Source organism: Homarus americanus, unplaced genomic scaffold, assembly GCF_018991925.1.
Source record: "Homarus americanus isolate GMGI-L3 unplaced genomic scaffold, GMGI_Hamer_2.0 scaffold6317, whole genome shotgun sequence".
In the NCBI taxonomy this organism is placed as follows: Eukaryota; Metazoa; Arthropoda; class Malacostraca; order Decapoda; family Nephropidae; genus Homarus; species Homarus americanus.
This window is the reverse complement of record NW_024730668.1, coordinates 1541984-1556555: the sequence shown is the minus strand read 5'-3', so window position 1 is coordinate 1556555 and position 14572 is coordinate 1541984. Positions and strand designations below refer to the sequence as shown.

At 37.5% G+C, this 14572-nt stretch overlaps 2 protein-coding genes across 6 annotated transcripts in view; both read left to right on the top strand.

Annotated features, from left to right (window-relative positions):
- The window catches only part of LOC121867170 (protein arginine N-methyltransferase 9-like), a gene marked incomplete at its 3' end in the record, with an annotated part of 30455 nt that extends 17098 nt beyond the window's left edge, over positions 1 to 13357 (top strand). For all 5 annotated transcript variants that reach the window (XM_042366951.1, XM_042366947.1, XM_042366952.1 and 2 more), the window contains 2 exon segments: positions 2708 to 2834; positions 13121 to 13357. In XM_042366951.1, coding sequence (XP_042222885.1) covers positions 2708 to 2834; positions 13121 to 13357 — 364 coding nt within the window.
- On the top strand, positions 2833 to 4509 carry LOC121867171 (UPF0739 protein C1orf74 homolog). Its single transcript, XM_042366953.1, has one exon. It carries the CDS (start codon positions 3301 to 3303, stop codon positions 4156 to 4158), a length of 858 nt encoding a protein of 285 aa, XP_042222887.1. The 5' UTR covers positions 2833 to 3300; the 3' UTR covers positions 4159 to 4509.
- Positions 13358 to 14572: the final 1215 nt, after the last annotated feature.

Here is a 14572-nt window from a genome sequence, read left to right as displayed (position 1 = left end):
TGATAATAGGCATCTTCGAGATCCACTTTTGAGATCCAAGCATTGGGCGGAAGTAGATGCCTCAGATGATCGTAAGTGAGCATCTTGAAACTTGTTTTGGTAATGAACTTGTTCATTATTTTGGTAATGAACTTGTTCAGGACGAAAGGATCTAAAATCCGCCTCAATTTGTCGCTGCCTTTCTTGGGGACTAGGAATAGGCGAGACATGAAACATTTCTCTGACTGCAACAGTTCTATCACACCTCTGTTTAACAGTTGAATTACAAATTCTGTGAGTAAAGCAAGACGTTGCATTCTGGACTATGTCACAAAAACATTTTTTTTAATCCTCATTAGTTGGTCAAATTTGATAGGCTGATTGGTGAGCTGGTACCCCCACCCCCACATCACAACCACTTTGGGCCATCCCTGGAGGGGGAATAGTTTTGGATAGTTTTTCAATATTAATTTTGAAAGTTATGGGAAAGAGTTTAGACAATATACAGAATTATATACAAGAGGTCCTCGTTATAAGAGTATTCAGTATCTGTGGTTTCGCAGTCAACTTTTTGTGACCAGCCACGTAAAAAGTCCCCACATTTAAGTGGATTCCACTCAAAAACTCTGAAAACTCCGGATAACATCTACGGATTTAAAACTCCCCAAAAAATCTATGGATTCTTAGCTGAAGCATTTGAAATATCCTCCTCCTCCTCCTGGCATCATGCATGCATACACATATCCGGTGTCCCCACACCAATCTCCCACTTTGTTTTGTCCTGACCAGTGTCGTGTTGTGTTTTCTCCTGCCTTTGTTGTCTTTTCATGCATGATGTGGTGAATTATTTTATAATTTTCATGGCCATGAGTTCCCAACCCAAGCAGGGTGGTGCAGCGCTCAAAGGGATGCACACTAGCTATAGTATAGATGTAAAATAAGAAGTGATTAGGTGAAAGAAGAGTGGGAGTGGACAATCCACCTCGTCCTGTTTCTTTTTCATCCTCCGACTAATCCTCCATCCCCCAACACCCACCTCCATCAATCCAATTAAGCCAAACATCTGTACCTTTAAAGCTAAGTAAATTAAAATATTTTATTATGTTAAAATTATTTATATTTAAAACAGTTTAATAAGTATTTTGTGTCAATGAACCATTTGAGTGAGTGTGCACCAGCAACAATTGCTGCAGACCACTGGGTCGTTGGCACAGCCTACGTTGCCTGAACATACAAAGACCCCAATGAACTTTAAGGATGTTAGATAACTTATAAAGTTAAATAATTGCTGAAAATATTGTGTTATCAGATGTTTAACAAATGTTACAGAGGTAAATAGTTGTTGAAAGGCATCATGTAAATTTTTTTTGTGTCCTGTACAATGTCATGGTGCCAATTTGACCTATTTCCATTCTTTCATATGGGATTAATTCCCCTTTTTAAGTGGATACGTTATCAGAGGCATTTTTCCAGTCCCAATTTGCGTGGATAATGAGGACCCCCTGTACAATATTCATATCCTCAATTTACATATACAGGGTACCTGTATACAGTAAAACAGTGTTTCCCAAAGATATCAGAGAAATAATATTGGAATATTCACTACAGTACTGTACTTACTTTATAACAAATGTAAAATAATTCTCTCTCCGTATTCCCCTTTGAATATTGAAATTACAGCAGTACAGTCGGCCCTTAACATACGCGGGGGTTAGGTGACAGAGATACCCGTGAATGTTAAAAATCCGTGTACTTTTGCTGCCCCCAAAAAAAAACCCCTGGCCCCCCATGTCCTTATTTACCGTATATACCTGTGTGTAGTTCGAGTTTTTAAGACCAAATTATTTTGCAAAAAATTGGGGGTCGACCTCTAAAAGGGTAATAGTTTTGTTAGGTTGAAAAGTATTTACCAGTAACTATCAGTAAACAATGGAAACGATGCACCAACGCACCACCAGCTGTGAGTGTCGGTACAGTTGCCAGGGCAGATCTCTTGCGTCATCATAGCAAGCCCAAAGTAGCCAAATCCATGGTATGGTAGCACAGGACGATGTAAAACAAAGTATTCATTTATTAAAGTGTATTTATAGATACTGTACATAAATTTTTTTTCATTACATTTGAAACATCAATCTTTGTTAATTAAATTTGATACAAAAGAAAACTACGATACCGTATTTTCATTAAAATATTACATCACAAGTATATTTTACCTTAACTGTGACTGAATGAATATATTCTCAGAAATAAATATGGAAATGTAATATTTTGGCTGAAATGACATACATATTACTGTACAGTGGAAAGTGGGATAAAATCATGAAAACAATGACTTTCGCTTTCTTTCGTTTCTTTCATATCCCAGATATAACGCCCACTTCACACGAGCATTTTTCCCCCCGATAGTATTGGCCTGCGCAGTTTAGAAATTAATGAAGTTTTTTTGGTCTGTTCACACGGAGCATGCACATGAAAACTCACGTTCGGGAGATGCTCACCCCACTCCTATACCCATACTGTACTTCCAAACTGTGGTAAATGCTAGTTTAAATGTTTACACTATCAAATTTTTACACGTGTCACAAGTTCGGGGTCCTGAGAACCTGGGTGTCCAGTCACAAAGATATATTGACAAAGCATGAGTTATCCAATCCCGACTCAGTTAGAAAAGAGGAATTTAGAATCAGTCCCTCACCTTTAACAAATATAACCTTATTTCCTGTTACAGAAGACTGGATAGCAAAAGTTGAAGAGAACAATGGTTTCCAAGAGTCAATGACCATATTTGAGGTTGCACTAAACCACTACCCTGATTCTCCAGACCTTCACCATCTGCTGGCAAAGACACTGTCCAGGTAGTTAGCTAAACGATGTACTGAAGTCAATATTTTATACATTTGTCTAAAGGAGGGTCAGTATATTAACAATAATTTGTGTCCAGAATTCATGATGTGTCAGAGAAGATATTGGTGTACAGTCTGATGATACACAGTACTATGCTCTATAGTCTTTATTCATCTTGAGAATTATTTCTAGTTTACATAATTAGTGATAACTTAGAAATTATTACCGGTTCTTTTGGAAAAAATATTTCTGGGTGTTATGTACTATGTAAACAGTAAGGTACTTTTGTGAGAAAATAATTATATACTGTAGTGCTGTACAATATTGAACAAAAATTTAAGTATTTACAATGAATATTATTTGCTCATGAGGCAGATAATGTATGAATTAATGAGTTATAAAATTTTCCGAATGGCATAGGATCATTGTATAACTTGGTAGAAATATATGTGAATATATGTAAAAACCAAATTCAAGATGGCTCTGGAAACGTGGCGTGTATTATTTAGGGAGTGTTTAGGTGGACGTGGAGCTCAGTATTGTGATGAGGTTGCACCTCTCTTAGTTGCAGTGGATCAGGGGGTAAAGCCATCCCTTTTATGGGATGTGTGTACTGCAGATACCTCAGCATTGCTTGCCCTTCTCAACCAAGCTCAATCAAAGAGCTTGTTAGTTTCCAAGCTTGTTTTGGTTGAATTAGGTCTCGATGTGTTTATTGTGAATGTTGCTGCTGTTATCCGTACCCTCAGTGGCATCACAGGCAGTACTCCAACTTGGTTAATTGATATAAGCAGTGCTACACCTAAAGTTGCCAGTAATGAAAATCACCAGGAGCTCCGTACACATCTTAATTCCATCATTGCCCAGCTAGGTAATGCTACTGCAGATGATGAAGAAAATTCACCATTAGGCTCTGTGGGTACTCACCCCCAAAATGGAGTTGATGGTGCCTCTCACTCTAATCGTGCAGGTACAGCTGGCAATGGTGGAGTAATTAAAGCAGTACAAATAAAGTTGCCTGATGATCTTAACCTAAGCACTATATTTGGCTGTATGATTGGATATCCTCATATATACTGGTGGGAGGGTGAGTCTGGTGGTAATAGCCTTTCCGGTATGCCCCTTAAGGTATTCAAACTTAGTGCTAATTGTTCATTTGATGGAACTGTTGTCGAATTGTATTCCTTCAGCATCCCGGAAGCCCTGGAGGGAGACTTACGGCCAGGTATTGAACATTGGGGGAACGTTGTCAATGTAAGGATTGAGCAGGCTGGCAGCTTTTCAAATGCTAAATTCAGATGTGATTCAGTCCTCTGTCTTTCTGTAGCTTTATAAAATGTTTTGAGTAATATGCTTATCAATTAACATGTATTGGCACAGTACTGAACAGCTTACTTCAGATCTTATGTTTCTTGGTGCAGGAAAAATAACATTCAAGTACTGTACTTGAAACTTATGGAGTGTATCATTTGCCATTCTAATCCACAGTTATGTGATATTGCAGGTTTGAATATCTAGAATACAGTATAGGGGCAATTATAGTTCTTATGTCGGTGGGAGTAAAGTGCCTGGTTCTGATACCTCTTGGCATTGGTTGCCCCTCATGTAACAAGGATGGCCGGCCCAAGGGCCACCTAGGGATGAATTTGTTTAAGGTGTAGAAGCTGTCTCCAACAACAATCACACCCTGAGTTAATGAGCTGCATGACCCAGTGTCAAGGAACAGCCCAAGAAAACCGGACAACTCGCCATTACCCCAGAATACGGTCCACTTATCAATTAACCCGGGTCTGCTCGCTTGTGAGGTGAGCATGCTGACCATTACACCACAGGTAGGCCTTAGTTGCTTACATGAATATTGCAGATATTACATTCTGTAATTTGTGTAGTTTTGATTTTAAAAATCTTCCAATTTGTGCCAATTACATGTTATTTTATTTGAATCAACCTCTGCTTCTTTTTAAACATATGGTAAACTAGGACTTATTATGTAAATAGCTTGGGTTGTCTCCTTGAAGTTTATTGGTTGAATATTATATTGGAGAAGCAGTTAGCTCTTTCTTGCATTGAGAAATGAAACAATTTGAAAAAAAGAGTGTGTTAAATAGGTATAAATGAGCAAAATTGGCAGAGAGCAACATATAAAGGAGAATCGGTAATAAATATTTTGAAAATACAGTACTGTAACGGTGCTTGAAAGAATAATGGTGTCTGAAAAGTGTGTGGCAGATTATTAAGCGGCATTTCTCAGTGAATGTGTCCCAGTATATGGCACCATTTTTCCCCCTATTTGATCACTTCAGTGGGCGTCAAAGAATATGATTAAGAGATAATTCAAGTACTGTACTGTTTAAGCATGGATAAATATACAAAAGATTTTTTTAAATATATAAGTTAAAGGAAAGAAGATTATTAATATTTGCAGTTCCACTATGTCTGGGATTTAGTGTGGATATTTTTAAGAGGCAAACCTTTAAGGGGAATCACAGAATTAAAAGAACATTTTGTCTTTGCTTCCTATTTTTTTTTCCTCTGTAGGGCTTCCAGGGTTTATGTAGGTGATTGGGACAGAGCATTCTACTCTATTACTGTAAGAACTGATATTGACCATTGATCAGGATGCATATACCAAATTAGCTTATCTGGTACTGTACATACAGTATTTATTTATATCAGTGTTTGAGTATTTCCTCACAGGAAAACAGTACCAGGTTTGATTTCCAGATGGAGCAGAAGACTGGGGTTCCCATTCGGACCATTAACCCTTGAAGAATTTATATTCTTTTGGATGTACAGTCCCGGACCGAAGTTCCTGACACAGTTTAGGGGGGGGGGTGTCAAAGTCCGCTCCCACCCTTACTGGACGGTGGGTCCGCTGTCTGATCATCCCCCCACACAAACAAGTACCCGAGTAGTTCAACAATCGAGCACTGATACTTCCATTTCTCAATAAGGACTGGGAAAGGATGTCACCGTTTTGTTTAATAAATTCACAAAACAATTTACTCAATCAACTTTGACATTATTTGACATAATAGGTTACATCATTATTGGATAATCATGACAGTGGAGAGTGTGTGTGTCTTGGTGGATGAGGTTCACAAGGATAATATCAGATTCCTCCAAGCTGTACAGTATTTTCCCTTAGAATGCTAGCCAAAAAACTAAGCATAACTCTGAGGGATAATATGATTCATAAGCAAATGCTTTATCACCCTCCGTGATAATGACCTTATCATAGGGTCTACCGAACGTAACCTTGGCTTGATCACTACAATGGATGACATGATGGGAGTATAGCTGACATATGAATGACCCAATTAATATAAAAGTGCATCACAACTATAAGTAGGTCATAACACCATTGATTAGGGTTGCATGAAAAATAAGTTAAAAGCAGCATAACCATATTTTATTATTAGTTATACTACGTATACTCGTATACCCTATATAGGTAACCATAAATGTTGTGTAGCTGATGATATATACACTTAATATCTTCGTATATATTTACAGTTAAAAAATAAAGCGGTAATTCAAACAATCTATTCTTTAGATTACAGAATTTATGCATAATACATGTTGCCACCAAAATTATTCTTACGGTAGTTGGTCCATTCTCCCTCCTTTTCATTGTTAGCCGTAGCTTGTCCGGCATGGATGCCACAAGGTTTCGCACCAGCTCCGGTCTACCCCTGTAGTATTCCCACCGTTAATGTACATCATAAGTTGATTGCCGGTCCATTCCTCTTCCATCTCCCACGTGTTGACCATGTACTGTATGCCCACACGTGTTCTATAACGTTCGTGTCTGCCCTAAGTAGTCCTGCCTCGGAATGGGACGATTGGGCTCAGCCGTTTGGTCTCTAGCTGATTTGGCGCCAGGTTTTTGGGCGCCATACATTTTGGCGCTAGGAAATAAAATATTTGTCTGATTCCTCATAATTCAAAGGTCAAACTTTAAAAAAATTTAAAACTGTAATTTACCTTTATACCTAAAAAGTTAAATCTGTTAATCAATAAAAAAAAGTTATGTAACTTTTTTTAGCTCTTCATTTGGTAATTATGAGCAAGGCTCCTCAGGTACTCGACAGTATCTATGTTTTCACATCTAAGAACGGTTTCATGTATTCTTCTATCTGCATCTCTATACTTTTTTAGTTTCTGCGGTGGTTCATGCCCAGCTAGTAACCGTTCATAATATGCATCTCTATCTTTCTGTACTTTACGCAGCCCATCTATTAATTTCCATATGGTGGGACGTTGCATGCTAAGTTCACATTTTAATCGATGGTGGGCTGCCTCCGAATGATTATTTGTGCGGTCTTCCCCGTTTAAAGTTCTCTGATAAAGGTTCCAAATCACGGGGAGGAATAGAGGAGCTCGTCTGTTTTGACGACCAACATGTGTATCTTCAAACCTTGAAGTTCTTGTAGCAACTCGGTCGCTAGAGCATCCAGATATTCGTCAATCTTGTTCAAAGGTACAAAACAAAGGGCAATAATCATTTTAGCTTTTAACGCGAAATCTGGATCAGTGTTATACAGATTAGTGAAACCCAATCTAGCTAGATGTGTTTGCAAAATTTTGGGCTAAATGAAAAAAGTGTCCTTTTATTTGAACATCAGGGAATGAGTCCTTCATAGCACTGTGCGCAACTTGTTCAAAATCGCAGACGATTGAAGTGGGTCTCAAATTGGGTTCCATTTCTTTCAATACTGTAACTCGAAAATTCTCACTTATGTGGTGCGTTGCTTGTTGGGCAAAAGAGCATACACTACTGTATAGGGTGAATTCCGTGTTTTTTTTTTGCCAAAATTACATAAATCTGAGAAAAGAGGCTGGGAGCAATACTGAATGTGCCATCGACAAATCACATATCATATGTCACTAAATGTTTGAGCCAGCTCGCTCTTCCGAAGATTAATATCCGATTAGGGCCTGGTCCACTATGACACAATAAAACAATATCATCCACTCCTGGTTGAGGGACATATATTTTGTAGCATTCTGGCAGAACTAATTGTTGTTAATCAGTTGGATTGGTGGGGGCGTTGTTCACTGAATTAGGCTTTCTACGTATTATTTTTCTCAAAGCAGATATATTAGGAATGGGGGCTAGACTAGCTTGGGATATGTCTGTCAAACATTCATTAACAACTACAGTCGGTGACTCAAGAGTCTCCGCTGCTCTCTTGTTTATATTAGTTTTGACAAGTGCAGCCCCTAGTTGTGAGCAGAAGCTTCACGCAAATGGATGTTCAGCTCCCTTACCACCTCTCCAGCTTTAGTATGCAGCCTTGCTTTGCACCGATTTTTTTGCTCGCAACGCCAAAATTTCAACTCCCTATCAGCTTTGCTTGCTTTGTCAAAGACGTAGAGGAATCCATTATGCAAAAAAAAAATTTTACCACGTTTCGTTAATACTTCCTCAGCCATCATATGCATAAACGAAGGGTATTTAGTTAAACAAAATATAAAAAGATGGCAAAAGAATGAAACACTTGTGGCAGCGCACCCGCAGCAAACACAACTGAGACTAAGGAGGAACTGTGACTTCACCTGTTGGCAGGAACAGTAGCGCCATCTGTCGCCTGAGCAAACGGCTAAACGAGGTTGAGTAGTTGAGTAGTTTGGTAGTTGAGGTTAGTTGTTTAGTTCTGTTAGTTTCAAAGTCGGATACAAATGTTACTTTGCATATCAACTCTTGAATTTAAAAATATGTAGAACAAAAACCAGTTTTCCAAATAAACAATGTTCTCAGCGCCAAAAGGTCCGTTGCCAAATGGGCTGGCGCCGAGGTTTGCCGTCCTAACGGCCGTGCCAAATCGCCAGCGCCCAAACGGGTGCTCCAAAACATACCAAACTCGTCCTGCCTCCCTTACCTCTGTTGAACAACGTAGGCAGTGTGTATAGGGTAACGGTCTTGGACAAATAGAATGGGCCCAGGAAGGAAAGGGTAAACAGAGGGATGGCAGGAAACCCTCCTCAAGCAGCACAATGTATTTTGCTGCTGTAAACCTCCCCTCAATTAGGAACACATCACTCATGCCATGTTGTGAAACCCAGCCCCAGACAGTGCAGATCACGTGTCCTTAACGGGCCTTTTAGAATACAGTATGTTCGACTTGTCATACCTGCAAGCGTGACAGAGTAACAATTAGTTAATGCTTATTGATAGGCAATATACTGTATAAAGTAGATCATGCATAATGTAGAAAATCCCTTTATTTTATTTGTTGTTCTCTATGGTAAAACTACCACCATTTACAGTATTTACTATGATCTGCATGACTGCACATATTGCAAACATCATGCCTTGTATTATGCATCTCCAGCAATGAATTTGGCCATGAGAAGTGCTGTGGAAAACCTTTTCATCTGAGAATATCACTCTTCCAAAAATCCTCATCTTTCTCAGCATAAAGCTGAGTGAAAGCCAGTCTCCCTGCCCGGTGTCCCTCTGTCAGACGCTCTTTCCTCATGGAAGTGCAGTGGTGTAGATCCCCCCTGATTCAACCTCTGTCTCACAATCCCTGCAGGCACTGCTAACTGCAAGCTCTCCCTTAGGGAACTCAGTGTTTATGAAGTGGTCCGCTTGGCTACCACGATGGTGTTGCCATCCACCAGCTGGAGTAGTTCTCCACATAGAGTTTATCTTGCTGAGAAGAGAATGGGAATCTTATAGAGTTTATCTTGATCATATTAAATTCATCAATGCTATTGTCCTTCGGTATTACTGGTCCAATAATAGCTTACCCAGGTCGGTCACATTTATTCTTTCCTCCCACGTCCTGATCCACTTGGCTACAGTTGTGGGGGGACATACCAAGCTCATACGCGATGGCACATATGGAGAGACCAGAGTCACGGAGGCCGACGATTCTTCTTAAGACTAACTTCTCTTCCCTCCTGTTCATGTCTGGTCGGTGGAGCTACTCGACACTGTCAGCTGTGGTGGTGTCGATAACACCTCTGTTTAAACTTGTCCTGCTGTCTGGTGTGCAATATATTGGCCATGTCGTTCAGCACTGATCTTGGGAAGTAGAGAGATAAAATGTCCTTTTCAGAACCATAATATCCCTCACATTCATGCCTAGTATTCTGAGGGAAAATACAGCTTGGAGGAATCTGATATTATCCTTGTTAATCCCAGCCACCAAGACACACTCTTCACTATGTCATGACTATTTAATATTGATGTAACCTATTGTGTCAAATAATGTCAAATTTGATTAGGTAAATTGTTTTGTGAATTTATTAAACAAAACCATGACATCCTTTCTCAGTCCTTATTGAGAAATGGAAGTATCAGAGATAGAATGTTGACCTGTTCAGTACTAGTTTGTGTGTTGGTGACAATGGCTAGTCAGTGACCAATGGTACCACTACTTGAAATGTTTTGCTAGATCTTAAAAAATATACCCCAACTTTAAAGGCTTGGAAGAAAATTTTGAAAACCTAGGTGATTTGCACCCCTGTACCCATGATTCGCCAATCTTGCAGCTGTAAGCAATGTGAATCTTCCTTATAACATTTTTGAAGAAATATTAAATATATTTTCTTAGTTGCTGCAGTGTAGAAGCAATTAAAATTAATTACTTAGTAGGTTACACTAAATTATTATTACAGTAACAGGTCTACTTGCTGAGATATGAAGTAAAATCTCTGCTTTTGTAATCTATTATTTTGTGTATATTTTATATATTTTGTACATTTTGTAGAATTGTATTGATTAGGTTTAAAATAATTTTATTCCTTGTCATACCTTGAAATTTTTTTAGCAACCTGGGAAGATACAGAAGCAAATATGGAAAACATTGTTTTTCATGAGTGGTATCACCTGCCAACAAGTAAGGTGCAGATCAGGAACTTTGGTCTGGGACTGTATACTTACATAAATAGGAAAAACTCTGGTGGACTAGCATCCTACCAAGAGGGTGGGATAACCCTCCAGTCTCTAACTACTAATAAACAAGGATCATCACCATCTTACATCATAATAGAAAAAGGCTTGGAATAATTAAAAAAAAAACCGATGTGTGCTATGTCTGCTAAATATTATCTGCTTAAGATATGTATGAGCATTCGTTAATCAGTTCTCTGTGTGCTGGCTTCTATGTGTCCTTTCTCAGAAGACATTTTTCTTGGTGGCACATATTTCCTTTGTTTTGACTGATTGGTACTTCTTATGACCTTTCAAGAATGACCAGAACATTGAGAAGGTCATGATCACATTCAAACATAAATACACTGTTTTTAGTTTTTGTGTTATATTAAGACAAAAATAATGACCGATTCAATATAGGATATGGATTGAGGTCTTAAGTCCGGTTTCTCTGCCATTTGCTTTAAAAATTCAGAAAGTATTTAAAAAAAATTAATGATTCCTCAGTTTTTATGTTGTTCTCTTGGTAAAAGAGTTTGTTTTATTGTATAGAAACCCTAAAATTACTTAAATACTGTAAACAGTAAACCCTCTTTAACTCGGCACATATGGGGCTCTGGCCTTGCCTAGTTATCCCAAATTCCGACATTGAGGCTCCCCACAAAAATACAACAATAAAAAATTATTAACTTATATGTGTACATGTAATTACTAAATGTAAAAAATGGGAACATTTACCAGCACTGCAGGCAAAGAATGAAGCATCATAGTAGGTGACAGGCATGGTAGGTGACACAGGCATGGTAGGTGACACAAAGGCACGGTAGGTGACACAAAGGCACGGTAGGTGATGCAGGTGGCCAGATATGCCAAGATTTTCCCAGATAATTTTATATATCTCGGCAACCCCGAGTTATACATTCCAAGACCATATCCATGCCAAGTTATATAAAATTCTGAATTATCAAATTCCAGTATATGGCAGTAAATACTGAAAAACGAAGAAAACAAGTTTTCAGCTTAAGAATTATTCAATTCATGCGTTATTTATTCTTCTACAGTATTTAAATGCAGTTGTAAGTTTTGTACATATAGAAGTTACTCCTTATGTCCTTTCTTCACTTTGAGACCTATGGTTGAAACTAGAGCATTTTTTCTTCTTCAAAATTGAGATAATTTATGGCAGATGCAAACTCTATTGTATATAATATATAAAATTATGGTCAGTGGGTCCAGACAAACCAGATAATGTACTGCAGCTGTATTTTGTGTTTGAAGATGAGATTAAACTAACACGTTACAATACTAATTCATACTATGTGAAAAAGCTATTGAATGTTGTTAAAAAAAAAATAGATATACAGTACCTGTAATCATTTTTTTTTCCATGGGACCTTTAATTCAAGATACTTATTTAACAAGTCTCGGAGACGTTTAGTGTTATTATAATGATAGTGCTGTAAAAAAATAAATACTGTATATTTATTTTTTTTAACCTTATTATTTTAGAGGTTTCTGAATACTGTACTACACTGTACAGTATTGTATTTCCAAATGTGAAATATTGGGGTTATGCACCAGGTACTTATGTCACCTATTTGGAGCTTTTGCATTTTCTGGTTCAAATTTTGAGACTGGAAATTATACTATCGTATAGAATAATGTAATTTCCCTAAAAATTCATCTGTGTGAAAAAAAAATTTAGTTTGGGCAATAAAACCTGACTCAGACCTTAAAAACTTTGTCACAGAACTTCTCCTATATATTTCTCATAGAAACTTCTTATTTTGAAGAGTGTCTTTGTTACATATATGTTTATGCTTATTTCCAGCACTTTTCATATTTGTTAATTTGTATTAAGTATACAGTATTTAAGGTAATGCTAAAACTATAAGATAAGAAGTTAAGCTAGTCATCATGATATTGATGGAGTAGCTTACAGTATATATAGATGGTACTGTACTGTATACTGTACCTGGTATGGATAAAAAAAAATATAGTGGATTACATTCTTCTTGAGCTTTAAAATACAGTTGTGAATTAAATTGTATAGCCTTATGATAAATGTTGATATTTGCTCTAAACTTGAAAAATACTAAACTATCATCAGGCCCATGTAGTTTTACTGTTAAGTATTTATTTTACAGTACAGTGCACTGTTTCTTTCCTGTGAGTTCTTAAAGTAACAAAAATCAAACTGTGAGGACTTAGAATATATGGAATCCGATAATAATGTGTAATATAATCCGCATTTATCAAAGCCCAAAAACTATGCCCTATTGTATTAATGTAAAAGTTAAGCCTGGAAGCTTTGCATTATTCAAAGACATTTTGAAATGATGAATTTCTCTGTGCAATAAATTTGGTTGTGCATATATGTGTGGTTTCATTTACCTTGGGTCGTTACAGACATGGGAGTGTGCGCGAAGCTTGGAATTATGCATGTCTGGCTCAGGTGGAATGTCCTCGTGACCCAAATGTTCAAGAGACTCGAAGCCGGTTGACCAATGCCCTGGTTGATCGATGGCACCTGCCAATGCTCAATGATTCCACCAGAAATGGCGCCTTTAAACTGGCGATTGAAAGAGCAATGGAATGTGGACACCAGACCGTGCTGGATATAGGATCAGGCACTGGCCTACTCAGGTTAGTTAGTGTGGTGAGCCTGCTTTGTGAATTCTATTGGTTTTGCTTAAGGGAATTCATTTAATTAGTTTTGCCAAGAAAACCATAACATTAAATCTTGTAATATAAGTGGGTGTGAGTTTTAGTCAATAATCTTGATTGGTCAAAGAAACTGAAAAAGTTATATACAATCAGACCTCTCATAACAGAGTGGGTATATTTTAGAGGAGTGTCTGTTAAAGTGATTAATTTGTTGGAATGTCATTAAAACATCCCTATAAATGTGCATTCTTGTCAGTGTCAATTCTTACCCTATAAATACTGTAAGATGGCTTCCTTAGGTAACAGTAATGACTCTGCAGATGTTATGGTTTTCATAGGTAAAACAAAGTGTTAACATATGAAACTAAATTTAATAAACACTCGCCAGTTAATTTTGTCAAATTTTGCTGTTTTTTTTACCACTGCTTCCTACTGCGCACCATCCCCTACTAATCTTTCGTGGCAGCAGTGGGAGACAAGAAGGAGGAGCTATTGGTTTACCAAGACTCACTTGCAGGCATTTTCCAGACATAATGGGTGTAAGTTTTCAATTAACACATGTTGGAAATTTTGAAAAAGAAGAGAGCTAGAAATAGAGCTAACATGAAGTTTAGTTGATTAGCACTGAAGATGTACACGGGGATAGTTTGAAAGTACAGTATTTTCTTGATTTAACGAATAATTCGAGCCACACCTGTTCGTTAAATTGAAATTTCTGTTTAATCAAGCTTTCTGTTATGTTCGCTGGATTTATTTATTTATTTATTTTTTTTTTTATTAAGAGGATTAGTCCACCCGGGCACAGGTCACTGACCCACATCAGGGCCTGGAGGTGAAAATATAATAATAATAATAATAATAATGATAATAATAATAATAATTAATAAAATAAATAAAAATTATAATAATAATAATAATACTGTAATAAAAAAAAAAACGAGTGAGAAACGACAGTATGTATGTTGTGATGTCAATAGTATGAGACAATTGAGACCCTGCAATTGTGTGTAAATGAGGCAGAAAGTCATATCAGCAACCTGGGACTTGGTCACAATTTTTGTGGTGCCATATGGCAGCAGGGTCTACCATGAGACAACACATTATACTTCCAATATCTTCCCAGGCTGTAGTACCTCCCTGTTTGATAGCTGCCTACTACCGAACTATTTAAATAAATCCAGCATGATTCTGTTA